Source organism: Perognathus longimembris, chromosome 19, assembly GCF_023159225.1.
Source record: "Perognathus longimembris pacificus isolate PPM17 chromosome 19, ASM2315922v1, whole genome shotgun sequence".
NCBI classification, from domain to species: domain Eukaryota; kingdom Metazoa; phylum Chordata; class Mammalia; order Rodentia; family Heteromyidae; genus Perognathus; species Perognathus longimembris.
Window position 1 is genome coordinate 27143130 of NC_063179.1, and position 27177 is coordinate 27170306.

The 27177-nt window shown below is 36.0% G+C and overlaps 1 protein-coding gene across 1 annotated transcript in view; it reads right to left on the reverse strand.

The window, feature by feature from the left end:
* Window positions 1-9329: 9329 nt before the first annotated feature.
* Window positions 9330-27177, reverse strand: part of Itga1 (integrin subunit alpha 1) — a 139790-nt gene continuing 121942 nt past the window's right edge. The window contains exons 21-29 of the mRNA XM_048368185.1: window positions 26757-26833; window positions 24777-24866; window positions 22326-22428; window positions 19720-19833; window positions 17934-18038; window positions 17678-17782; window positions 16501-16593; window positions 13832-13948; window positions 9330-9851 (exon numbers count right to left, since the gene is read on the reverse strand). Of these exons, the coding sequence (XP_048224142.1) occupies window positions 9807-9851; window positions 13832-13948; window positions 16501-16593; window positions 17678-17782; window positions 17934-18038; window positions 19720-19833; window positions 22326-22428; window positions 24777-24866; window positions 26757-26833 (849 nt within the window). The 3' untranslated portion in view covers window positions 9330-9806. The remainder of the gene's footprint in view (window positions 9852-13831; window positions 13949-16500; window positions 16594-17677; window positions 17783-17933; window positions 18039-19719; window positions 19834-22325; window positions 22429-24776; window positions 24867-26756; window positions 26834-27177) is intronic.

Genomic DNA, 27177 nt, shown 5'->3' on the forward strand with positions numbered 1-27177 from the left:
TAAGTTTAGGGCTGGGGGTATGGCCTAGTGGCAAGAGAGCTTGCCTCCTATACATGAGGCCCTGGGTTCATTCCCCAGCACACGGCCAGAAGTGGTGCTATGGCTCAGGTGGCAGAGTGCTAGCCTTGAGCAAAAGGAAGCCAGGGACAGTGCTCAGGCCCTGAGTCCAAGGCCCAGGACTGGCCAAAAAAAAAAAAAAAAAAAAAAGAATAAGTTTAAGGAGAGCTAAAAATAATGTCAATTATATTTGAAATCCGGTTTGAGCAGACATATTGAGTAGACTGTATTAAATAACCTATTCCCTTTCAATTTCTTTCTCACTATAACATCTGGAATTTAAGTAGAAATCTTCTATTTCTCTTGTATTTGAAAACAATCGTGCAATACAGTTATGATAAAGTCGTTGCAAATAGAAGGAAGGATTTCTGAGTAATCCTTTTATGATTCTGATTTTTAAAAGAAAAGGTCAAACTAAACTTTTACATGCTTTCTTCAACTTGGCAGATAGGTAGAATTCCAAGGGACAAAGAAGTGACTTTGACAAAAAGCAGGAAAAAGTCTAACAGACCAAAGAGTTCCTAAGAACTGACCACAGTATTTCCTATCAACTGTAGTAGACCAGCCAATTATTAATTTTACATCAAAAATTAAATGTATTCTAATTTAAATTTTTAGTTAAAATTCAGAATTTTAATTAAAATATATTTATTATAGAATCCCTCCCTTACTCCTAGACTATGTTTTCGAGATGATGCCTTGCACACATTTTTCTGGTTAAATATTAAATACTGCAGGAGTAAGTGATTCCTTTTATTTTTAATGTATTTTTATTATCACTTTATTTTTGCTTGGTTAGCAAATAAATTAATTTATGCAGAGGATTTGCACCTGCCAACCATATATACACCACTGAGCAACATGTACCTCAACCCTTATATTGTCAATTAGATATTTTTATTTGACTGGGTAATTTTTACTTTTTCTGGAGAACATGAGACTCTTGAGATTATTGTGTTTCTGTGTTTTATACTTGTACATAAATGGAGAAGGCCCTGAAGTGCCAAAGTCATTTGTTTTTACTCAAATCCCTGTTTGCTAGGAAAAGGAATAAGAGATGTACTTTAATAAATAAAATTTAAAATCTAAGAGTAAAAGAAAATAATTAGGATGAAAAACTGAAGAGCTCTGACATTTTATCAAGGGCAGTTAGAATTCCTAGTATAGCTGACTTCCAAATCTACTGATTCTTCCTTGATCATCAATTTTTTTTATTTTTTTTTTTTGGCCAGTCCTGGGGCTTGGACTCTGGGCCTGAGCACTGTCCCTGGCTTCTTTTTGCTCAAGGCTAGTACTCTGCCACTTGAGCCACAGCACCACTTCTGGCCATTTTCTGTATATGTGGTGCTGGGGAATTGAACCCAGGGCCTCATGTATATGAGGCAGGCACTCTTGCCACTAGGCCATATCCCCAGCCCTTGATCATCAATTTTTATGCCGTGTTTATTTACCATGTTGAGGCATTTCCACTTTTGCCTGTGGAATGCCATTCTGAGCTCTGTCATTTAACTGAATTTACACCACTCATACAGAGCTGAAAGGTATTTCTAAAAAAGACAGTAATATCTGAACAAAGTGGAATCTGAAGGCCACATCTTTAGATTTTCAGTGCTGTTTTGGTTAATTCAAGGACAGATGAGTCATTTTTCTTGTCAATGGAATAGGAAATTGACTACTACAAGTGGAATCTGCAAGTGACAGGTCTCTATATACATGATTGTTAAGATTTGAGTTTTAGATAGTTGGCTCCACAGATTCAGCCCTACTTCTCAGTTTCATTTCTGGTTCCAATAAGTCCTTGAACATTATCCACTCAATTCCATTCTCTATCTTTATGTCAATAACCGCTCTTTCTGTGTCTCTCTAGGTCTCTCTCTCTCCTTCTTTCTCTCTCCATATATTTATACCTATGTCTGTATATCTATACATAGATATGCATACTAGATATGAATACTTAACTTTTCCTTATAAATTACCCAATTTTATTCATTTAAGGCCTAGATTGAATAAAGAAAATAATTGTTTTTAGTTTCTTGGTATGTTTGTGCCTCATACTGTATAGTAGTAATATTCTGACATGTGAAGAAATTCTGATTTTTGTCCATATTTCCTGACTTGAAATTTTCCCCAAGGAGGTCAGAAAATTTTTGTATCCCTTCCCTAGGGAAGCTCATAGAAACTTTCACCTTCCCTACCTTTCTCTACTGAAGCTGTCCATAAGGAAATTTTCTAAACAATTTTATCTGATAAAAGTCAGGAGACCTTCCTCACCCTTCAGAAATCCTTCCTCATACTTAGGAAGAAAGAAAGGAATACTACATTTCTCATCTTACATGTCTTGTTAGGTTGTTTCACCAAGTCTATTGGCCATCCCACTATTCAATGAAGTTTCCACAGACACTAAGAAGGACAAGGTTCAAAGAGTTTGAGTTGAAATGCATATGTAAAGGTTCAGGAGGCTTCCCTCATACTTTGTCTTGTGAATCTCTTCATCAGTATGCTTTGTAATTTTGTTTATAATAAGCCAGTAAATGTTACTCTGAGTTCTCTGAGAAATTCTAGCAGATTATTAGAACAAAAGAAGGGGGTTATGGAAACTTGGATCTATAGCCAGTGAATCAGAAATGCATGTTAAAACAACAATAGAAATCTATCCTGAAGCTTGCAACTAGTGTCTAAAGCAGGGACAATACTGGGAATTGAATTCTGAAGCTGTGAGTCTGATAATACCTTGAGGTAAATCATATCAGAACAGAAATGGGCTAGAGGATACTCAGAATTAAGAGTCTATTCCTGCAGAACTGCTTGCTTGCTTTTCTGTGACCTTCCAAGGTCACAGAAGTGATTGTTGTTATTAGTGCAGAGTAGGATAAATGGAATTTTGGGTTGATTTTTCTTTCTACATCTTCAGCACTGCAACTAATATTATACAGTAGATAATTTATTATTAAAACATCTCATTAGGAGAAGTTATGTAGTAATATAGATTGTGGTTTTTGTCTCAAGTTAGAAAGAGACTAATCACATTGCTGTATCTTGTACAGGAAACACCACAGACAGACTTAATTTGCTTTTTGTTTTTTTCTTTTAGAGCACTAAAGTGAAATCTGCTAAGTAGTTAAAGTTGGAACTCTGGAAGAAGTCATGTTTATTTTGGACAAAATTTATATACTAAAAATCACAGCAATCACATTTTTCTTTGAGTCATATTTTTATTTAACGTGTAAAACAGGATGCTCGTTTGTCTTGACGTGAACTACACAGCTGATGCATAAGATAGAATTATACAAAAATATCAAACCTCTGATCTCAATTCAGAGAACAGGATATGCCAGCATAGGATATTCTAAGTGCTCTTTTTGCCCTTTCAGTGATTTCTAATTCCATAAGCTCAAGTGATAATTATCTCATAACTAATTTTATTGAAATGAGTTTAGCTCAGTGGAAGAGTGATTGACTACAGACACACACACACACACACATACATACACATACACACACACACACACACACACACACACACACACACCATGCGGAAATTAGGCATGTAAAAAGTTTTTACTGTCTGCAAAGATGGTGCTATTCTGTTCTTGTATATCATCATAGGTTTACTTCTAATGAATTTGTCCAAGTCTTATGGAAATACACATACTTCTGGTGAACTATTAATTTTAATGGGTTAAAAGTAAGATAAGTAAAAATAATGAGTAACGCAATATCCTTTATGTTAAACCATAAGGAAATGAGGATGGCAGATGCTCTGGACAATTGCTATCAAATGCAATGAATACAATGGGTACGATGCTATTTGTCATCAATTAACAATTTTACAACTTCACAGTAATAATACACAGTGCACCATTCCTACAGGCTGATCTTGCTAAGGAAGTGGAGCCTCTGTTACATCGTGAATAAAAGCATCAGGTGTCCCAGACATTACACACTATCAACACATTCTATATGAAGTTGTTCTAGAAAGAAAAAGCTCGGAGCCTCTGTCTCAATTGACAATTTTACTTGAGCCCAAGGTATGTTATGTTCTAGGAAATTAGCCCTGGTTAATGTGTAGGCAATAACATACTTTAACTCTAGATCAATAACTCACATATGCAAAGTACATGTGCTAGTACTGTGACTAGGAACTGTGAGGCCTTAGAAGACTAGGGTACTCTGAGAAATGAGTGTACAGATAGAAACGATAAACAGTTTCATAAGCTCTATTTCTTGTCTGACTCTCAAGGTACAAAATTTCACTTTGGCACTGGATCTTCCTGTGTTGCCTGTGCTGGTCCCTTGCATTTGTCATCTCTGTGAAGGAAAGGGAAAACTGGGCCTATCCTTTTTTTTTTTTTTTTTTTTTTTTTTTTTAGCCCCAACCTCTTTCTACCTCTGAAAAAGCAAGGGTGGGAGACAGGTAATGTCAGGAGGAATAGGCTCAACTGCACAATCAGAGATCATTTGGGTGTTATTTTGAGGATTTAATGTTTTTCTTCCCAGCAAACTACAGTAAATGATCAGGTATCAAGGCTCAGATTATGGGAGAGTAGCTTCTAAAATTTCATTCTTTCTTTCATGAGGTGGTAACATGAACTATGCAACAAGCCCAACGTAACCATAGTAATGAATACCACTTGGTCCCTGATTTATCGACATGATTTTTACAAGGTGACAGATAAAGGATTTCTGAGTCTCAGCTCACCAGCAAAGGTAACACCCCCATCATCAAAGATGCTGCCTAAGGGCACAAGGCATAGAATGCCTGATTCAGCAACCCCAGATCGGACGAAACTATGCCCACAGTCTTTGAGAAAAGAAAAGCGACCTGATGACAGAAGGTGGTGCATCCTGTGTACAGGCTCTGGCTTCTGTTGTCCAGTCTTCCTAGCACCAAAATTCTCCAACTTCGCAAGGAGAAAACACAAGGAAGACTTGTGTTAAGTACTGGAGAAAGGTTTTGCTGTATGTCAAACAACAAAAACCAAAGGAACTGACCTTTAAACAGTGTCCAAGAGTTGTGACCACTGACCCTTGCATACTTTTCAGTGGAGTGCATTTTAGCAAGGAATGCTGCTCCAGCGAGTCTGATGGAAGAAGCTAGCTTCAGGTGTGAGAACAGAGGGGGAGCCAGAGGTTAAGCTCAGGCCCCTTTTCATAGCAGAAAGGTCCACTCCCATCACTTGGGTACTGGACTTCTGGAGTGCCAGATGTTATCGGGGACAATTGAGCTGGGGTTCATGAGCCTACTTTATTTCTCCTCAAGTTTGCTGGCTAAAAGCCCATATTTTGAATTTCTAAAATCAAGATTGAATCATAACGTGAGGAAAAAGACACTGAATTGTTCATTAGATTACCATGGTTCAGTTTCTGGATGTTTTTTATTGTCTACACAATAGTGTATCACAACAGGGCCTCTGTTTGGGAATTGTGTCATGTCATGTGCTCTCCCTCCTCCCCCAAATGCTGCCATGCTGGGGATCAAGCCCAGGGGGTTCACACATGCCACATTGCACTCAATCACCTAGCTAGGCGCCTGGCCATGCCAGTTAGCTTTCTGTAACATGCTCTGGGTCTCCTTCCACTGCAGAGCTGACATGATAAACCCCCAGTGGGCTTTTAGCGATTGCTCTGTAGGAGGAGTTTAGAGACAACAGTCTGAGTACAAGGCTAAGAGCACTCACCTTGAAGTTGTGTTTGCATTTAAATGCCTGGAGTTGAGAATTCACTTGTACATTTAAGTTAAAATTATTAGCATCCATTTGGGGACAAAGCCCTGCTTTCAGCTTTTAAAATATTTCTCTGGGTGAGGAAGGGGATTGAGGAGATTTCTCTAGACAGCCAGTAATTCTGCTCTGACATTATCCCACACTGCTGCAAATGTAAATCTCTCCATGAAGCCTTGTCTCTGAAATCCATTTCACTTTGTTTCTGCTACATTTTGCCATGTCAACCCTTTGGTGCTCAGTGGAGGAAACGAGATTGGAAACCCTGTTGTAATGTCGATTCATTGAAGCTGTGTTTACAGCAAATAGCTGTCAACACAAATATCTTTAATTAACAGACTTTTCCTTCAGTAGTCTCTCTAAAAACACTGTCCTTTGGGGAAAAGACTAGTGGACAGGCATGAGAGGCTTTGAAAACAAACAGGAGTTCATAAGAAACCATTTTCTTTTTACCACTTCATTTGCCAAAAAGCCATTTTGAGACAGATCTGAGCCTGGGTCTTCTCTCATGTGCTTGTTCACTGAAGCTTTTGTCTGTGGAAAGCACACTCCACGGGAACCAATGAGCTGCCATGCACTGTGGATAGGCTCGGAACCTAGGGAAAGCTGTGGACATGCTTCTCCAAACCTCTACCACAGTGCAGCAATGCTCTATGACAGGCCAAGCAGATTTTCTCTTGGTGCAACTATTTCTGCTTTCCAGTGGAAGCTAGACCTTGGTTTGATAAGAGGAAAGGAGAAAATGGGCACTTGCCTATGTAAATACACCCATGTGGGTATGCACATGTAGCCATAGGTAATAATATGATGATTTTCCAAGCATGGGACTTGGCTCAAACCTCTTTTCAAGCACACTATGACATAGGATGTATTTAGGGTCTAAATTGCTCAGAGAAAAGTACTTAACAATTTGGAGTGTTGAAGTTTAAATTGGTTCTTAGAAGTTAACAGTATTAAAAAGGAAGACCTTTCACTCAGTTGCTTGAAAGGCTGTGGATTCCTCTTGAAACAGTAACACTTCCTTATGCCTATTGAATGGCTCTGATTTTCACTGTAAGCCAACCCACATATCTTCTCCCCCCTCAGAAATTAGTTTTAAGAATTTAAGCCTCTTCCTTCCTCTGTAAATGTCCCTAACTTCATTAATGAGAAAGGGCAGTTTAGTAGAATTATACTTGCTGAAACTGATACAATTAGTACTTCCAGCTTAAATGGAAATTGGGTGTGTCTTAGGTATGTTAGGGCATGTAGATAAGCACTTCACATATGTGTATCAGCCATGTGATCTACTTTAATGATGTCTGAAGGCAGCTCATGGCTCTTCATGAGAGCAGACACACATTTTCAGAAATTTGGTAAGTTCTTTAGGATCATGTTGGTAGTCTGAAAATAGTTAAGAAGTCATGGAAATTGAGAAATAATAAAGATGGATATTTTTTCTCCTGGAGTAATTTACAAATATATTACCAAAAGTTTGGTCAGGAAAAGGATAGCATATACATTTTTTTGGTTAGATGTCATTTTTAAAAATAGCAAAATTAAAAAGAAAGTTTTTGGAAATTTACCTTAGCATTTAAGTTCAAAAAGAGTCTGAAACATCACCTACTTGTCCTATTAATTGAAAATAAAATTATAGGCGCTAGTATATTAGAACAGTCGCACAAAGCTTATTTGGAACATTAAAAATTACAGTCTCCACATTTATGTTTTCAGACAGCCATTAAAATGTTAGATAAACCTAAATTTAATGTAAATGAATACTATATGAAAAGTAGAGAAACACAACTTTTGTTTCTGGGTGTAGCTTTTGTGTTTTCTAAACCCTCTCAGAGTTATTTGGGTATGTTATCTTCAATTCATATGTACATGTATGTAAGTACATAAGCCACCACAAATTATGACAGTAGGGAAATGAGTTCTCTGGTTCGTTAAATATTCTACTAATAACTAAAAGTGACATGATGAAGTTGTTATAGACAACTGGCTGGGATAGCTATTTGATCTAGCTAAATAGCTCTTCCTCTGTTTTCTTAAAAGACCCCAATGTCCTCATTGCTTTCTCCCTTTAGCTTACAATGTATTTAGGTTAAATATATACACACTTATACTTCAGTGCATGCTTTCCTTAGAAGTCACAGATTCCAGGAATGAATCTAAATTCATGTGTGTGCTTTGCTTCTTACATGGTGCTGAGAGAGAAGCAGCTCTGCTAGGCAGGTAAGCACTGGCATTGGGCACATGGTAACCAAAGAGAAACCCTGAGTTTTATTAGGCAAAGCAATAGCAGGTGGGGAGAATGGTTTCTGAACTCAGAAAGAAGTATGGAGGATAGAGGAAATGTCTTCTTTCTTCTAGCTACTGAGGTCCTTGGCATCCCTCTGGCTTATCCCTTTAGTCTTCAGGATCCTAGCTGTAGTGGTGGAGAGCCAAAAGCTAGGTTGAATCTGAGTCCTCAGATAATTCTTCAGATACTAGGTTGTTGTTGTTGTTGTTGTTGTTTTAATAAAAGCATTAAGCCTATGACATCCAGATTCTCTGCTGCTTTGCTATTTTTTGAGGAGAGTTGAGCCCAATAGTTTCTGTATCTTAGCAAGCTTTGGTATTCTGATGATAAATCAAGTAGAGAAACAGATATAGTACAGAAGTACCAGTAAATTGTACAGCAGTAGTTTGCACATGCAGCTACTATACATTCAATTTTTGTTATTTTCTTAAAATCAGAAGCAACTTGGGAACTTATGCTACAGCAGAGAAGCTATAATGATCATTTCAGCAATGCAAAAGTATATAAAGTTGTGATATCTTCTGATTGGTTTGAGCTTTTTCAAGCCAGAAATTCTTTAAAGGACATTTTTAGGGTTCTACTTAAATATTAATATGCCACAAACAAAAGCAGTAAGTTCTTGGTAGAATGTAATACATAAGTGGCATATTGACTTTTCATTAAAAATAGAAGAAATGTGTTGGAAAGTTAAATGTCTTTAAAAAATTAAAAACAAACATATTCTCACAGCTTGGGGGAGGGGCGTTGAATGAACTCTGTACCAATGAGCTGATGAAGATCCTGCTTTGTACATGGCATACTGGACGTGCCTGCTTGCATTCACAGGCTGCTCAGCAAAGATGTCAGCATTTCAGGGTCCTTTATTTCTGCTGCTATGTTTCTTCCATCCAGAGTCATCTGTGGCACAATCCATATATAGCATGCTTTTCCTGACAGCTCACTGTGACTCTCCACAAAGCCATTTATAGTGTTTTAAATTCTGTATAGAGTTTGGTATTTTAGAGCTATATCTTAAAATTAAGGATATACTGTAAAAGATGAACCCATTCTGTTCATTATACTTGTTCTTAAATGATTCTAGCCTAAATATTCATTCTACCTAGAATTTTATATCTAATTGCACTATTCCAGTCACATGGGAACTAAAGAGCCCAACACAAAGATGCTGAATGAATTCTTTGTGATTTAGTTCTGTTTTCAACCCATATTATATAGGGGTTCTACTAAAGGACATTTTTTTTTTCAGTTTTGCTGGGAGAAGTGGTCTCTTAGGTCATCTCTTTGCTGGCCCTTCCAAATGCAAACTGTGATGTAAAAGGTGAATATCCATCCATAATCAAGGAAACAAAGAATAATTTATATCATTTGAAAAGTAAATGCTTCTGTGATGATAAAGTTATTTGTGCATTTCCTTAAATACTTTGGGTAGTGGTGATTTAACAAAAAACATATTAGTATTGATTCTTTTGCTTTAAAACCCTGTTATTTACTACTCAACAAAAATGAGTAATATTTTAAACTATTTTTCATCACTTTAAAAATACACATATATTTGTGGTACTGTTTTTGGATCCAGCTTGCTCTGTTATTTTCTATGTGATGAATCTTTGTTGGATTGCATAGCATTATGTGACTCTGGTGTTTTTTTTTCTTTCTTTTTGTAAATTTCTTGTCACATGTTTGAGGCTAACCTGAGGAGCATGGATAATTGAGAAATTGTTTTTCACTTTCTCTTAAAAAACATTTCATTTCTCCATTTTCTTCTTTAGTGGCCTTTTGAAGAAACCAATCTGTGAAGAAAATACAAAATATAATATATATATAATATAATATATTGGCAAATATAAGCATACAACTAATTCAGATGGTGGAAAATGTTTTTCATTGGTCTATTCATATTTAATGCCAATAAATGATATTTATTCAAATTCCTTTTTCACTTTTTACTTTTCCATTTATTAAATACAGCATATCTTCTAGTGAAAAATACTACAAATATTGAACCAACTTAAAGAGTTCCGGGAAATGTTTTAGGGAGCATACAAACTGGCTGCTGGTATCTTCTCTACTTTGTCGTTTATTTATTTATTCATTCATTATTTTTTGATGGATGTGGCAGAAAATTTTTCATCAAGCTACTGATAGTAATCTGTAGAACCTGTTATAGCTGATGATGAATGTGGCAAGTGCACATTGGGTAGATACTGTCATGGAGATTACTGAGTCGTCTGAAATAACTTAAGTGCATCAGAATATATAAGCATGGCTTGAAGGGTCTTGTGAAAGACACTGTATCATTTAAGTATAAAAATAAGGCCATTAACTACAAGAAAAAAAATCACAGGGGATGAATGTGAGATGCATTTCATCATTTTCTTTGTCATTTGAGACATCATATAAAGTTACAGACTGACAAAACTAATGTAAGTGGGGCCTAATCTTATTCATGAAATTGAACATTTAAAAAAAATTAACTTTGTTTAGGTTTACTACTTATTTTTAAAGAATAAATTTAGGATCACAGCGAAGTAGCTATTTAAATTTGTATACTCTTTTATTTTTTAGAGTAGGTTAAAAAGTTGAACCAGTGGGCTGGGGATATGGCCTAGTGGCAAGAGTGCTTGTCTCGTATACATGAGGCCCTGGGTTCAATTCCCCAGCACCACATATACAGAAAATGGCCAGAAGGGGCGCTGTGGCTCAAGTGGCAGAGTGCTAGACTTGAGCAAAAAGAAGTCAGGGACAGTGCTCAGGCCCTGAGTCCAAGCCCCAGGACTGGCCAAAAAAAAAAAAAAAAAAAAAGTTGACCCAGTGAAGGCCATGAATTAATTCCTCCTTTGTGTGATACCTTCACATCATTTTAATTCCAAAGTAATAGTAAAGCATATGAAGGAACCATATATTAGAAAAATGTCATTAAACACTTCTAGGCCTCAAGAGAATAAATGGTCAAAACAAAATGTCAAATGGTCAAAATGAAATGTTGCCAGAGTCTAGTTGCTTATTGAGCAAAAGCAAAAGCAAAATAAAACAAAACAATAACAACAACAAGAAACCCGAATGGACTGGAAAACAGTGATATATTTGTCTTTTCCAGAAGGCCAGCTGCCCTACATACATCAGACTCTTTTTCTGTGACAACTCTAAGAGCTCTGGAGTCACAAACCATCGTGATCCTCGGCCTGTGCCTTTGTGTCCTAGGTTGGAAACAATTAAGTTAAGTAATAGGTGAGGCTTTCACAAAAATGGGCATTTTTCCAGACTTTTTCTGTTTCCTGCTTTGCTTCACTTTTGATCAGCTTTCCTTTCATTCTCAAATCTCTTTGCTTCACTTCAACCTTCATTTGCTTCTACATCTTTAATGTTCTATTTTAAAACTTTATTGAGCCGGTCCCCAGTGGCTCACACCTGTTATCCTGAAATCTGAGGATCATGGTGGAAAGCCAACCCAGGCAAGAAACTCCATGAGACTCCTATCTCCAAGGAACCATTAGAAAACATGAAGTAGAGCTGTGGCCCAAAGTAGTACAGCACTAGCCTTGAGCATAAAAGCTCAGGGGCAGTGGTGCCCAAGGTACTAAATTCAAGCCTCATAACCGACAAAAACAGGATATCTTTTATTAATTCTGGAACATGAGATTTGTGGGATTAATAAATACATGCTCAGTGGTGGAGCTTTGATCTCAGTGTGAATCCAGTAAGGAGAAGCACATACTCCTGTCTCAGTGGACTGTGTCATTGTATTCTACACTGAACCCAACCAGGAGCCTTCACTCTAAAACAAAATATCTTTTTTATGTTTTATAATTCATCATCTAACCCCATGGTTGTGGTTTGCAGCAGTGGGATGTATTGGGTACATTGACGAAAGGATGGACTTCCAATCTACTTGATCTCATGATCTAATGGATCCAGTTGATAACCAACAAAAAATCTCGAGAGAGTTGCTTAACTTCTTTGCTATAACATCCTTAGATTTAAAATGTGTTTACAATACATGGCTGTTGTCCAGAGTGTAGGATAACAAAGGCACACGAAGAGATAACAATTAATTCACATATTTACAGTGCCTAGATATGCCAGGCTTTATGACTGGACACTGCTCCCTCCTGGAGTTTACAGCCTAGTGGGGCAAAATACTGACAGACAGAAGCTGTCTGTCAGTACTGTCTGTACTTTCACTTTTACTATAAATCCAATGGAAAATAATTTTAAGAAAAAAAATATGAGGACAGCCCAAAGTTTGCTAAATAACATTCTTTGGGGCTTAAAAAGGACTTAGAAGTCATAAGAATGTGTCAACACAACATTGACTGTATCAAAAAAGATGTTTATCTTTTAGGTATACATTTTCAGAATAGAGACCACAAAACAGGTGGATGCAAACTCCTTGTTTGTTATTTGTTTGTCTAAAACAAACAAATGGCATGAGGCCAGAGAGAATTGATGCAAATATCATCTTTACCTTTTCTCTCTTTCTTTCCAGTGATTTCCTAAAACCATTCCAGCAAAGGGAATGCTCAGATCAAAGATCGGACTGAAAGGAATCCTCAGGCTGAGTCTGCAGGAGAGGAGCTCAAAAGGGAAGGAAACATTTCCTGTCTGATGAACAGGCCTTGAGTACCCCAGTGTGGCAAAGCTAGGCATTACAGAACACCAATCCCTGACTTCAGAGAGTATTGAATGTTTGAGAATTCTGTGTTGGGTCTTGGCTGGAGAAAGACACAAAGTATTTTAAGTGAAATAAATATAACTTGTCTCTATTCTCAGCATAGCCTTGTTCACGTTTTCCTCTAGTGTTCACTCTCCGAAGATACAGTTAGTCATTATACAAGAATAACAAAAGTCAGAAGAAGCTCTCTGTAATCTAGGGAGAGAAAGCTGCTATATTATTTACTTTTTAAATGATTGGTTACTTATATATTAGAAAAACACACATGTTGCCACAATCTCTATTTGAAAAATGTTTAGCCATTTAGCAAAACAAACAGTAAAACATAGAGGTGTATTATGCTAGAATACGGAATGATTTTATATTTAACTAGAGAAAGCATCAAGTTCAACTTTTCCATGGGAATTTTTCTTCATTTGATGGATCATGAAAGTTACTATCCCAGCTTGTTTGAAAAGTTTTATAAGGCTGAGAAGTTTTAAACTTCTCAGCTTAAACAAAACACCTATGTAAATATCCAGACTAACTTGACAGAAAATAGAATTACTCAATTTCATGAAAGGACTTGAAACAGAAGTTTTAAACATTTTAAGATCACTGTCACCTCAACAAATTAGTTAATTAACCATCTCTTACTCCGGTATGCAATTATTGTATAAAATTTGGTATGCTTGCTTATATATTAGAGACTTATTTAGTACTTAAAACACACAGAGTCCTTGTGATTTAGATAAGCTTGATTTATATATGTTCATAAGTTTACATAGGAGTTCACATTTTTATAAAAGGAAGTTTCCATTATTCTCAGCTTATAAAAATATATACATGTTACACTTTTTAAATGTTCTTTGATAACCCCAACCCCTAGAGAGCTCCTCCATTGACTTTTTTGCATATCTCTATCTCAAAATAAATTCTATATTTTCTTTTCAAAAAAGAAGACCAAGTTGTGCACTATATATGAAATATTTCTTTAAAATTTCATCTTGGTTATTTCAAAGTTTGTTTTATTACGACATGATCCTATATCTCATGACCTGGGTAAGTTCCTCAGCTTGCTGTTGACAGGAATAGAAGCAAAAGGAATTTGGAGCTTACTTTCCATAGAAGTAATATCAGCAGCAGTAGCAGCAATAGCCCAGCAAATGCACTCAAGAGGATAACCCACAGTGGCACTCTGCCCGGGACTCCATCCTTGGATATTTGAATAGCCAGCTGAAAATTATTAAACAAGGCCGTTAACATCGATAAACACTTATGAGTACTAGAACACTAAGTTTTTGCAGGCTATATTTTTCTTACCAAACAGCATATTTAACCTCACTACTGCATACAGAGGGAACATTGACATTTGAACATGTCCTTTGAAACATTCTGAATCTCCTCAAATGTAACCCTATCACTGAAAATTACTTAATGTTTTATTTTTGAGGATTTCATACATACAACTGTCAGTCTAGCTTAGTGGCTTGTGCCTATAGTCCAATCTACTTGGGCGGTAGAAATAAGACGATTGCAGTTCCAGCCAGCCCCATGAAAAGTTAGTGAAAATGTATCTTAAAGAACAACCCAGCTGCAGTGATGCCTATGTGCAACCCTAGCTATGTGTGAGGCATGTATAGCAGGGTTGTGATCCAAAGATTGCCCAGGAAAACAATGCTAGACTCTGCTTAGAAAATGGCTAAAGCAAAAGGGATAGAGATATGGCTTAAGTCATAGAGTACTTGCCTGGCAAGCACAAAGCCCAGGATTTAGATTCCCCCAGTTCTACCTTCTCCTTCTAAAAGAGAGGGTTTTTTAATGTTCTAGGGAAGGAGATTAACTTTTAACTCAGAACAAATCACAGTATGGTATGTTTCAAAGATTGTCTTGTTCATTATCACACTAGCTTCAATTTAGGCTGGAATGTCACAGGTTGCTAAAATCAAAACCTCTCTATTCTAATTCATGAAGGCTAAATCCAAATGATAAGAAAATATAATGTTCATGCAATAAAATATACACACTTCAAACACATACAAGCAAGCTATCACAATATGCTTTTTATGATACCATACTGTCTCTTCTAGTTGATTTATCACTCAGTCACATAATTTAGGACTTAAGTGAACTTCAGTGTGAAATAGGCAGCTTTTAGCTACTTCAGACCTCTCAGTGTGTCATCCTAACTGTATGGGAGTTTGTCTCTTTGGGGTCCTATTCCTCAGGTATCTGAAGAAAAAAATTAACTTTATAGGTGGATAATAATAGCACAAATTCAGACTAAAGAGGTGGACTTAACTATGGCTATAACATTGTCATGAAATTAATATGTGGATACTGGCATCTAGATAAAGGCGGGATCTACAGCAAGATCACATGATTAAAAAAAACGAACACTTCTAGCAATTTTATCAATACAGGTTTAATTTTCCTTTAGGATGTAAAGTAGAATAAATATTTACAGGAGCATTTGTAATTAACCTTGAGGGGAAAATACATTGTTAAAATACATGATAAAAATTATAAGATTTTTAAGGCAACACTTTTAGGATTCAAAAATACTTTTTCTCTAATAAAATACATACATATATCATCTTAAAATATGTTTGCAGGGCTGGGGATATAGCCTAGTGGCAAGAGTGCCTGCCTCGGATACACGAGGCCCTAGGTTCGATTCCCCAGCACCACATATGCAGAAAACGGCCAGAAGCGGTGCTGTGGCTCAAGTGGCAGAGTGCTAGCCTTGAGCAGGAAGAAGCCAGGGACAGTGCTCAGGCCCTGAGTCCAAGGCCCAGGACTGGCCAAATATATATATATATATATATATATATATATATATATATATATATATATATATATTTGCAAATTTTGGGCTTTTCTGTTGACTTTTAATTTTGCACTGATGGACCACACACTCTTTACCATATGTATTTTGTGTATATGTCTTTAGAATTGTGTAGTGATCAGAGATCACTGACATGGAAGTAATTGGCAACAGGCAATTTTACAATACCATCTAAATCATAGACAGCTTCCAAATAGAATTTTTTGGTTTTTTTTGTTGTTGTTTTTTTTTGGCCAGTATCCGAGGCAGGCACTCTTGCCACTAGGCTATATCCCCAGCCCCCCAAATAGAATTTTTTGGAAGCTTTTTACCCATATAAGATCTTTAAATTCCCCAAGGACAAGAGGGAAAATCACACTGAAGTACCTTGATCCATAACTACTAACTGGGTTTTATTTTATAAAAGGACAAGAGTAGGAAAATACTCAAATTGAATTAAGGACTCAGCCTGAATTGTTACATTTTTGTTGTTAGTTTCAAATTTACCAGTGAATAAATACAAGAAACATTAAAAAATTCACACATTTTCCTATACAGTATAAAAGGCACTTCGCATAAGGAAATTGCTTTTTTATATGTGTTCTTCAGATATCAATTGCATTTTACAATGTCAAATTTTTAAAGAAGGAAAAGTACAAATGCACCATTTTCTATCAACATGAAAATGAAAACAACCTATGATCGTTACTATGACAGTTGGAAGCAATAAATTCAAACATGGCAGGTTACTTTAAATACTGTCATTTCCCCAGTTTCTTACAATGAAGAACAAGACTAAACCATATTTGAAGCTAATGAAGTGGAAAACAAATAGTAGCTGTCACTTGCAGATAGATGAACCAGACAATGCTATGGGACTATGTACAGTTATAAAACGTTATGTCACAAATATGCACAGAGTGAAATGCATTAGGCTTTCAAGTCATGAAGTTGCACTTACCTCTCTTTTTTGGTTGCTACTACTTAAAACCAGAGATGCATTTTTACTCCAAAGTTCTCCCCTGATTGTCAGATTTAAGCTGGAAAAATGTGCCTGAAAAGCAGAATAGAGTTATTTTTTAAGCAAATTATGCTAATCAAAATGAGCACTGGTAGTACCTGGGTACTGGTTATTACACTGGTCATTCTTTTTTTTATTTTTATTTTTTGGCCAGTCAGGGGTTGGGACTCAGCGCCTGAGCACTGTCCCTGGCTTCCTTTTTGCTTAAGGCTAGCACTCTGACTCTTGAGCCACAGCTTCACTTCCGGCCCTTTCTGTTTATGTGGTGCTGAGGAATGGAATCCAAGGCTTCATGCATGCAAGGCGAGCACTCTACCGCTAAGCCATATTCCCAGCCCCTGCACTGGTCATTCTTTTCTCTGAGAGTTACAGACATACATTGTTAACTGTAGCATGGAAACCGATGCCTGGGTATGAATCCTCCTTTTCTAGCATTTCTTTCCTGTCCTCACTGAGATCCTTATTCAAGAACAGGATTTACAGAATAGGAAAACATTCTAAATGATTTCCATTCAGATTTTTCCTTTGAAAAACAAACCTCCAACTCTGCCTACTTGTCATACAGTGAGGTATAACAGCTAAATTCTGGTGACAAAATTTACATGTTGGTGCTTGTCTTTGTTTAAGTCTAAAATTGCCAGTATCCAATATTTGAGGACTTACATGAAACAGCAACTATATGAAAAAAAGGCAAGTCTTCATTTCTTTAGAGAAAAATAAATCATACAAAACAAAATATAAGTTCTAAAGGGGATTGTGGTTAGGTAGATATGGATTTGTCAGGAGTTGGTAAATTATATTTTAAAGTATGTTTGCATAGATCAAACTCCAGTAAGACACAGGTTCATAACATATACTAGCTCTGTCATTAGCTAATGATATCAAGGATTATCATTCTATGATTGTTTGGATAAACAGTGAATGATACAAGCTTTAGTAGTAGAGAGGTATTTTTCTCCTGTGGTACAAAGCATAAGGCTGAGGCAAAATTCTATGTCTTCAAGAGGACCTGAGATTGACAACATTATATTCTTCCCCAGCAGTGCCACGCATACTAAGAAACATCACATATTTCTTAATTTGATTAGTAATTGCATAAAACATCACATCCACTTACTTTTATAAAAGTTGGTTTCCACAAGATAAGTGAAATGTTCACTTGGCTCAGATTGGAAGGGATAAGATTGCACGTGATGGTAGCAAGTTTACACGTACTGCAGTCCTGTGCCAATGTCCAGAGGTACATATTAGTATTATTAATATCCAACCAAACATTCTCCCTTAATTAAAATAGTTCAAATAGTTGTTCCTAAGTTGATGATCAATGTATTCCACTTGGAAAGAAAGCAAGGTAAACATTACACTGAATTTACCAGAAGTGTGCCTCGTTTGAGATCTTCAGATTTTGATACAATCATTTTTTTTCCTGAGTTGATTCCAAGAGGATCTTCAAGACTCTGGGGTCTGCAGTTTGCATTCTAAGAAATGAAAATATTTCCTGTATCAGCCATTGCCAAATGTCAAAGGAAAACAAATGAGTTTGGTAACATTAAGAAGCTGACATGGACAACCAGTGCCATATGTTAAAGATGTGTTTTTGTGGAATGTAGGATGGAAGAAATTGTGAGGAACAGCCATAGTTTTCTGCTTCTACTCCCTCCAGGAATAATGACTGTTATCATAGCAATTTGAGATGTGTTGAAGGTTTTTGTAGGAAAGAAAGCATGTGAATAGAATTCACTATTTATGATTAGAATGTTCATTCATTTATTGTTTCCTTCAAAGATTGGCTTGTAAAGTCTCCTAATGCCAAGAAGAAAAAAGAACATTTGAAACTCAACTAAGGAATTATTTTTTTTTCATCAGATGGATTATTTGGGAGAATTATAGGGAAATTCCAGAGGTTTATTTTTCTCTTGCACTTAGGAAACCATAAATAATTATAAAACAAATACTACTGTAGCTATTTCAGGTTTCCTGGAATACTTTGATTTCTAAACAATTCTTCTTAGTATGCTTTCAGTGTGCAAAATAATAGGCTGTATTAGGACATTTTCATGCATGCATATAATGTACAATAATCATAGAGAATACTTCTTGTTTAAGACTGTAGAAAAGGGATGTCAAATGCTGAAATTGTGCATACATTAATTTGATATTGTTTTAGATACCAAATAATAATTAACTGCCATAAAGACTTATTGAACACTCACAAAGGGGTACAGTATTGCAATTGTTTCCCAGAATTCTATTGTTTTATATGCAGCTGTGTGTGTTTAAGATTAACTGGGAAATTTATAGAAATACTTGACCACCTCAAAAACTTAAAAGCGCTGGGCACCCAGTGGGCTCATGCCTATAGCCCTAACTGCTCAGGAGATCTGAGGACAGCAGTTTGAAGCCAGGCTGGGTAGGAAAGTCCATGAAAATCTTATCTCCAATTAACCAGCAAAAAACAAAAAACAAAAAAAACTAAAGTGAAACTGTGACTCAAGTGGTTGATTTTATGTGCAAATTTGCCATTGATAATTTAAGGTCTACACTGATGGGTTGCATATTGATCTCAAAAAGATTTACCCAAGTTGGAAATATCCAGAACCTTTGAATTTAATCTTCTTTGGAAATAGAATCATTGTAGGAGCAAATAAATTAAAGATCTGCAAATGAGAATATCTTGGGATTCAATGCCCTCTAAATCCAATAATGAGTGTGCAAAAATGCACAGAGACAGAAGAGGAGAGAGAGCACATGGAATCTCAGAGAAGGAGGCTGTGTGAAGACAGAGGCAGAGATTGAAATTTGGCTGCTAGAAGTCAGAGAACACTGTCTCCAGCAGCAGCCAGATGCTAGAAAGAAGGCATGTAATACCTCCTCAGATTTCTGTGCGAACCAACTAGATTGACACCTCATTCTGGACCTCTGGCCTTCAGAACTGTGAAGAATGAAGTTCTGTGATTTTTGATCACCCAGGTTTGGCAATTGTTATACTAGTCCTAGAAAATTATTTTATCTACCAAATAACCAGTAGAAGTTATTACTATTTTTAATTTTCCAAATGCCCTCCATGTTACTTAGATAAAAGCACAAGGGCAGTGCAGAAGGCTGAATTGTAAGGGAGATCCATGGGGATGCTATAATTACACCGCGCTTGTGACTCACGTCGGAAGAGGACCATCCAGTTGGATACAGGACAGGATAACCATCAGACGTCAGATTAGGGAATGAAATGGACAGCTGAAGTTCTGGCATTGGAAAATGTCCCCTTTTTCTAATCTACAGGGATTAAAAAGAGATGAAGACGAAGCATAAACTATCTTTTTCAACAGCTTCCTGTCCACCTTATGAAAGATGTTGGCATTTAATTCATTAAGTTATATAAAATTTTGATTTCTCTAAATGCCCCTGCATGGGAACTGGCTTAATTTAACCGGCAAGAAAATATCTATATCTGACAGTGGGCACATGCATCAGCTATTATCACAGTCTTTCTATCCTGTACTCCAATATAGAATGAATAGAAAATCAGAATAAAATCAGACTATACAAAAACTCAGAATTGAAAAGTTATCTTGAATCATTATTTTCTTGACATGCCCAACATGTTTTCTAACATAAGGGGGTTTGGGCAACCAGAAAGGAATTCCACTTACCTAACCAACATGGAACAATTTAACTTAGTTTTGCTTGCCTTTCCTCAGTTTATCATCAGTCCCCAAGGCCTTCAATCATCTCTAACCTTGGCTAGATGGGAGCTACTATCACTGCTCAGGGAAATCACATAGTGTCTTTTTCCCTTCACAATTCTATCCTCAAGCAAAGGCTGCTGTCAATGGTTGTTTGATAATCCAATCTGAAGAGTCCCTTTGGTTTAGAGCTGTCTCTGTTTTATCTACTAACACAGCATCTTCAGTAGCATAGTCTTCCATCAGTGATGAGTGTAGTTTGTAGGGAACAGTGGACAGGGTAAAGTCCAGCAGAAAAATGGAACTTGCTCTCCACAAATCCTTGCCTGCTTGGAAGGTGTGATTGAATTGGGGCTACCAGGTGCAGTGGCTCACCCTCATGCCACACAAGCATGATCTCCAGGCCCCCCATCCTTCCTGAGGTGCCTCTGAAAAATTGTGTCAGCTGAGTTGTAACTCTGATCATAGTCCTTGACTATCTTATAGTAATATGCCCTGGGTCTGACTAGAATGGCTTTCCAGATAAACTACATCTGTTTCCCTGAGAGTCAGACATTATATTTTTTGTGTGATTATTTTTCCCTAGTAAAAATGGTTCCAGTTAAAACCATTGGAAACTACTAAAAATAATCCGAAAACATAATGAAATATAATGAAAGTTTACATATTCATTTTATAACATTTGTATCAAATAAAAAACAAAAAATTATGTACTGTATATAAAATTTATTATGCTGTGGCATTTTATCAAAAGCATATAGAGTAATTAAAATATGACTGTTAATAGTTAAATAAAAACCATAGTATAAAAATTACTGTTATCTATGTGCTACAAGTTGTACTAATCAACTTAGCAACATTATTTTCTTTGTCAATAATCCTGAAAGGTAGATTCTCTGTTTTATCTATGAGGTAACAATGTTAAAGAAGAGCAAAAACCATACAAGATCGTAAGTCTAGAAAATCACAGAATCACGGTTTTCACTCCAAGATATGCCTTCTAAAATATTGCCATACATCATCTTTCTCTTCACTATATGATACCATCTTCACATAATATATAATTTAAATAACTTCATTTTGTTAAGTTTTTATTTAATGCTCACATTTAGTTTTTAAACTATTGCAAACAACATCACTAGGAATGTCACTGAAACCCTTGTCTCATCATAGTTTTCTATGGAAAATTCCTAACAGAAAGTTAGAGTTTCACCTAAAGGAAGGTTTTTTTCATTTTTGTTGCGTTATCCCATAGGGAAGGGGTATGAGGTATTTAATTGTTGGATAAAGGAAAATATTAATAAGAAAACTTTAAAATGATCAATTTCTGAAATAGTAATGATTACATTTTTTGTGTGTGATAACAGTGGTTGTAACCTAGGGCCTTGCACATTGTAAGCAAAGCACTCTACCTCTTGATCTATGCTCATAGTAGTCATAATTACTTAAAAGATGACTTTCTTAATCATATTAAAATAATATAAAGTCTACATCTTGCATTGGTAATTACTTGGTTATGTAGTTTTTTTTCTATAAAGTCATTTTAATTGTTAAGTCTCTTGATAAGAAATTAGAGACCTGAGTCTTTATGAAATTGATTCAAAGGGGCTGGGAATGTGGCTTAGCAGTAGAGTACTTGCCTAGCATGCACGAAACCCTGGGTTTGATCCCTCAAAACCACATAAAAGCAGAAAAAAGCCAGAAGTGGCACTGTGGCTCAAAAGGAAGAATGCTAGGTAGGAGGAGGAGGGGGAGGAGTGGGAGGAGGGGGAGGGGGAGCGAGAGGGGGGAGGGGGAGGGGGAGGGGGAGGGGGAGGAGGAGGAGGAGGAAGAGGAGGAGGCAACAGCAGCCAGGGAGAGTGCTCAAGCCCTGTGTCCAAGCCCCAGGACTGGGAACAACAACAACTAAAAGATTCAAAATATAATGATCCTTAAGTAAAGTATTTTTAATTAATAAGGTTTAAAAATGCAGTGGAATATAGAGATTAAATATTGAAGCAAGTTTCTTTGTGTCATTTAATGCTTTAATTTAAGAATTTATGTATAACTTTTTAGAATATTAATATGAAGGTACTTTCTTACCAAGTAGAAAATATTAATTTCATTTCCAATATCCTCAGTGGAATTGATAACTTCATGGATTGTCTCATTGGCCGAAATTGAAATATGGTATTCACTTGCAGAGCTTAAGAAAATTAATTAGAAAAAAAAAGTAAAATGAAAAAAAAAGTGTACTTTTTACTTGATCTCATTCTTTCCTTTCCCCATACCAGCTAATCCCTCAGAATTCTTAATAGATTTCAAATCAGAGAAATTTTTAACCACAACACCCAAAATTAAATCTTTGAAGATCATAAAATTTAATTCAATAGTAATTGATACTTACTTGACCCTAAAACATTAAATTATATGCAATTTTTTTAAATAAAAAATATTGTTAACAAGCAAAAAGCTTCTGTGACTTCACATAATTTACATGTAATAATAAACCAAACTAACTGTTGACATTTTTAATAGTGCTAAATTTTAACAGGGTGTTACCTATGTGTACCTTTTCCTAATTAAAAATCCTGTATTTATTCAACTTAAAAAGTTGAATCTTCTCTGTTCAGGACTTGGTATAACTTAAGGAAATAGGTTGAAGCAGCACTTTGGTCAAGAAAAGAAAAAGAATTTAAAAATTTTAGCTGAAACTTGATTTCAACTGACAACAAATGTTGAAGGCTGAGGAATGGAAGCAACATCTATGTTTACAGCTTGTAATCCTACTTTCAATCTCTTATTGGTAAAGATAGGGGTCACAGAAAATAAATGAATAAATCTGGGTGCTGGTGGCTCATGTCTATATTCTCTGTTACGCAAGAGAAAATCACACTTTGGTGAAGGCCAAGGTAAATTCTTATCTTCAAGTAACAAGCAGAAAGATGGAAATGGAGGCATGGCACAAGTGGTACAATACTAGCCATGAGTGAAAAAGAAAATAAATTACAAGATTCGTATAGTAAGTGGAAATTTCCAATAATTCTGCATATTTTGTATATATTATACCTGTCTACTAAAAGCTTACAGTTGCAATGAAGCAAAGGAATTTATATAAAGTTCCAACATTATTTTTACCTGGGTAGGTCCATGTAAATGAGAATTTCTTAAGAGAAAGACAGTTCAACTACTCTGTGGGACCTCCACAGTGTGGAGGTTCCTCAAAAGGCTAAACATAGAGCTCCCCTATGACCCAGATGCCCCACTTTTGGGCATTTTTCAAAATGATTACAAGCAAGACCACACTAAAGCTACCAGCACAACTTGTTCATCATAGCACAATATGTCATTGGTAAAATATGGAATCAACCCTGATGCCCTTCAGTAGATGAATGGAACAAGTAAATGTGGTACATATACACAATGGAATTCTATGCGTCTATCAGAAAGAATGGCATTGCCCCATTCATAAGGAAATGGAAAGACTTGGAAAAAATCATACTAAGTGAAGTGAGTGAGACCCAAAGAATCAGAGTCTACCATTTCCTTCATTGGTAATAATCAGGATATGTCTAGGTTAGTCCTAGCAGAAGATCACAATAGTTCAATAGATATGTACAAATGAATGCATAAGATGATGTTAAGCAAAATGATCTCCAAGTTATGGAAATAAGTGGTTTACCATTGTCATTGTTATTTTCAATGTAATATGTGAAATTATGCCTTTTTCTTTTGTCTTTCTTCCCCTTGGTTTTACCCCTCATGTTACTGTAACTGATTTTGGCACCCTGGGTGTTGTATGTATATTCATTGGAACTAGTGAAGGGAAGGGGATCATCAAACTGGTGAGACAAAGGGTAACAAGAGAACCAATGCAACAGCAATACTTACAAGACAATAAGCTGCAAACCAACTGTACAACTCGGTGGTGGGGGGAGGAGAAGGTGGGAGAAAAATGAGGGAGGATGTAAGAAGTTTGATAAGAAATGTATTCATTGCCTTACATATGAAACTATAACCCCTCTGTACATCACTTTGACAACAAATAAATAAAAAAGAATATGAAATGTTATTTTAAAAGTGAAAAAAAACAATTTATGAATAGTGGAAGAAATAAGTCATTAGTAAGAAATGTCTTATTTTGTGTTTTCTGCATAGCCAGCCTAATAAGATCCCATGATTGGTGGCCAAGAAATACAGAAGAGATCTTTTGGATTGCTTTGTAGTTTGTAAAGAACTTCTAGGTTTTTTATTTCCATTTGGGTGTGAAGACTTGACTGCTAATGCAATCCAGCATCACTAGCCCCTCCTATTTTGAATTTTTTTTTTAGTGTATATGTTCCCAGAAGTGAGGGTAGGTGCGAATTGCCTGGAAGACACATTCCTCAAGGACTGTGAGTATCATTCCCAGAGGCTCTGGCTCAGATGGTCTGGGAGGGGCTGGGGAATTTGCCTCTCACTATTCCCAGGATGGTGATCCTGGCCATGGACAGCTTTCTGAGAACCATTTGATTAACAGAAAGGCATCACCATAGAACTGTGGGTTCCTCATACCTGTAAAACTGTAGTCCAACTTCATATTTTACTGCGATAGAAATATCTACTTCATTATCAAAAAGTGATTCAGGAGGCTCTTCACTGTCACTGAAAACCAAACAGTGCATTCAGACAACCATTAAACTTGTTAATTTAGATATAGTTCAAGCATTCAAAAGAGGTTATATTCACACATTAAAAAATCTTCAACATTCTTAAATTCTTATTTATTTTTAATTAGGGTGAATATAGAGGCAAGAGATAGATATTTGAAGTTCCCATGTTGATTCTGATGTGTAGCTATAATTGAAAACACATGGACCTAACCTCACACTTCTCAGAATTCTGTGACTCTAATGAGCCTTACCAGGTGCCACTGCTACAAGATCCAGCTTACTGGGCTTTTATAGACTTAATTAGTTTAAGTTGGGCACCAAGACTTTGTGTTTGGAACACAAAATATCATAGGTTTTTGTCATAAATGATGATTAAATGGCCAATCAATATAAAGCACTTAATATTATATTTAGACCACAAGATAATATTAAATAAAGGTTAGATTTTTATTACTGTTGTTGTTATCACACATATCCTTCTAGCAACTAACCACACACCTAGCATATAGTCCTCCAGAATGGGTACTGAGTACTATTGATGGTTCTGCCTCTTCCCAAGCATATCTTAATGACATGGTGTGAACAACAGGACCAGGAAAGAAACATGCTGACTTGGGCCCTGGGCATGGCTGTGACTGAGCTCTTAGTATGAATGATGGTTAGCCTTCTTACTCATTTACCCCACGGTGTAGTGCAGTGTAGGGAATAATCTTCATAACATAAAAAAGCTTTCTAATACATCTAGCCCTGTTCCATCAAGGTCATTTTTCTTTATATGAATGTCCAGTATGTAGTATAATATCTCAGAACACATACTTCTTGTTTACTTCCCATTAGTACCTTCTGTATTCTTTGTTTCAGCAAAAATTGACCTCAGATAGGTCAATTACTCTATCCTGAGTATTTGCTTAATCTGTGTATTTTGCCTGAAAATGTTCTACCTAATTCTAAAAACCAACCTCTCTGTGTAATACTATTCATGCTTTAGGGTTATTTTCAATTACATTTTCTTATTAAAGCTTTATGTGTTTCATTAACCAATAAGTACAATTGCATTCTCCATTAACTAAACTTCTGACATATGATTTATATATTTCCAAAGTATTTCCCTTCCTTTCTTATGTATTAAAATGATTTTTATGTTCATCTCAATCTCCTAGTGTAATATTCAACTGTGAGAATTTTTATGTTCTTAATTATTTTTACATTTCTTATAGTGATCAAGACAATACCGTGTCCACAATAGAGATCAAATAAATACTTGTTGAGTTAAATTGAACTGAATATACAAAATTAATTATCTGTGAATTTATTTCTCTCATGTATTTATTTATTCTCCAATGACTTAATGATTGTGATATGGGGGCACTATGCTAGCTACTGGAAATAAAACAACCGAGATAGAATTTGACCTTTCCCAATGATGCTGCACTGCCCATTTCCACTTAGAAGAACGTTAATGCATATTTTTATTTCTTTATGAGCCTTCTTCTGCTCTTAGTGCACATGTTCTAGGAAAATTTTCAGAAGGCATTGGCCGATTTGGGTAAAATCTATTAAACTACAAAAGATGCCACAGAACTTTACACCCATAACCAATTGACCTTGATTGGCTAAGTTTTAAAATGAGCTAATCCTGTTGAAGTAAAATGGACTTTTGTACATTAAATATTGTGTGATTTTATATTAGGTTCTATCATTTATATAATCAATGCTTTAGTCCAATTCAATGAGAATTTTGTTTGAGGTAATGTGGCTTATGGAATTTTTTCTTCTGTTGATCTCATACAACCTTCAAGAAGCTGCCAGTGATTCCATAAAGCAAAATATCCTGGGAGAAATTCCCACATAGGCATATACGTATTCACACACATAAACCAACCTTGTTGCACTTAAATGAATGGTCACATTTTCCATGAGATATGATGTATTAAATTGAAATAATATTTTGAAAGTTACCTATGAAATGAAAATATATACTGTCAGTAACAGATAAAATGTTAAAATTTGATTCAAACATTGAGTTTATTTAAATGACCAACTCAAATTATAAAGTTATTTCAGAAAGATTGTCTTACAAAACAACCTAATCTCAGAAACAGAGAGAATTTGGTATGATACACAACAGTGCTTTGACAGGTGAATGTGTGATCTGCTTTTTTGTATTGCTATGGTCTGAATGGGGCCATGCTAATGGGACTCATGAAAGAAGCCCTAAAAAGTTCCTTTCACTTCTAGCCATTTGGGATGTGGAGAGAAGATAAGTTCATTAAACGAAGTGACACCCCTAACCACACACTGTA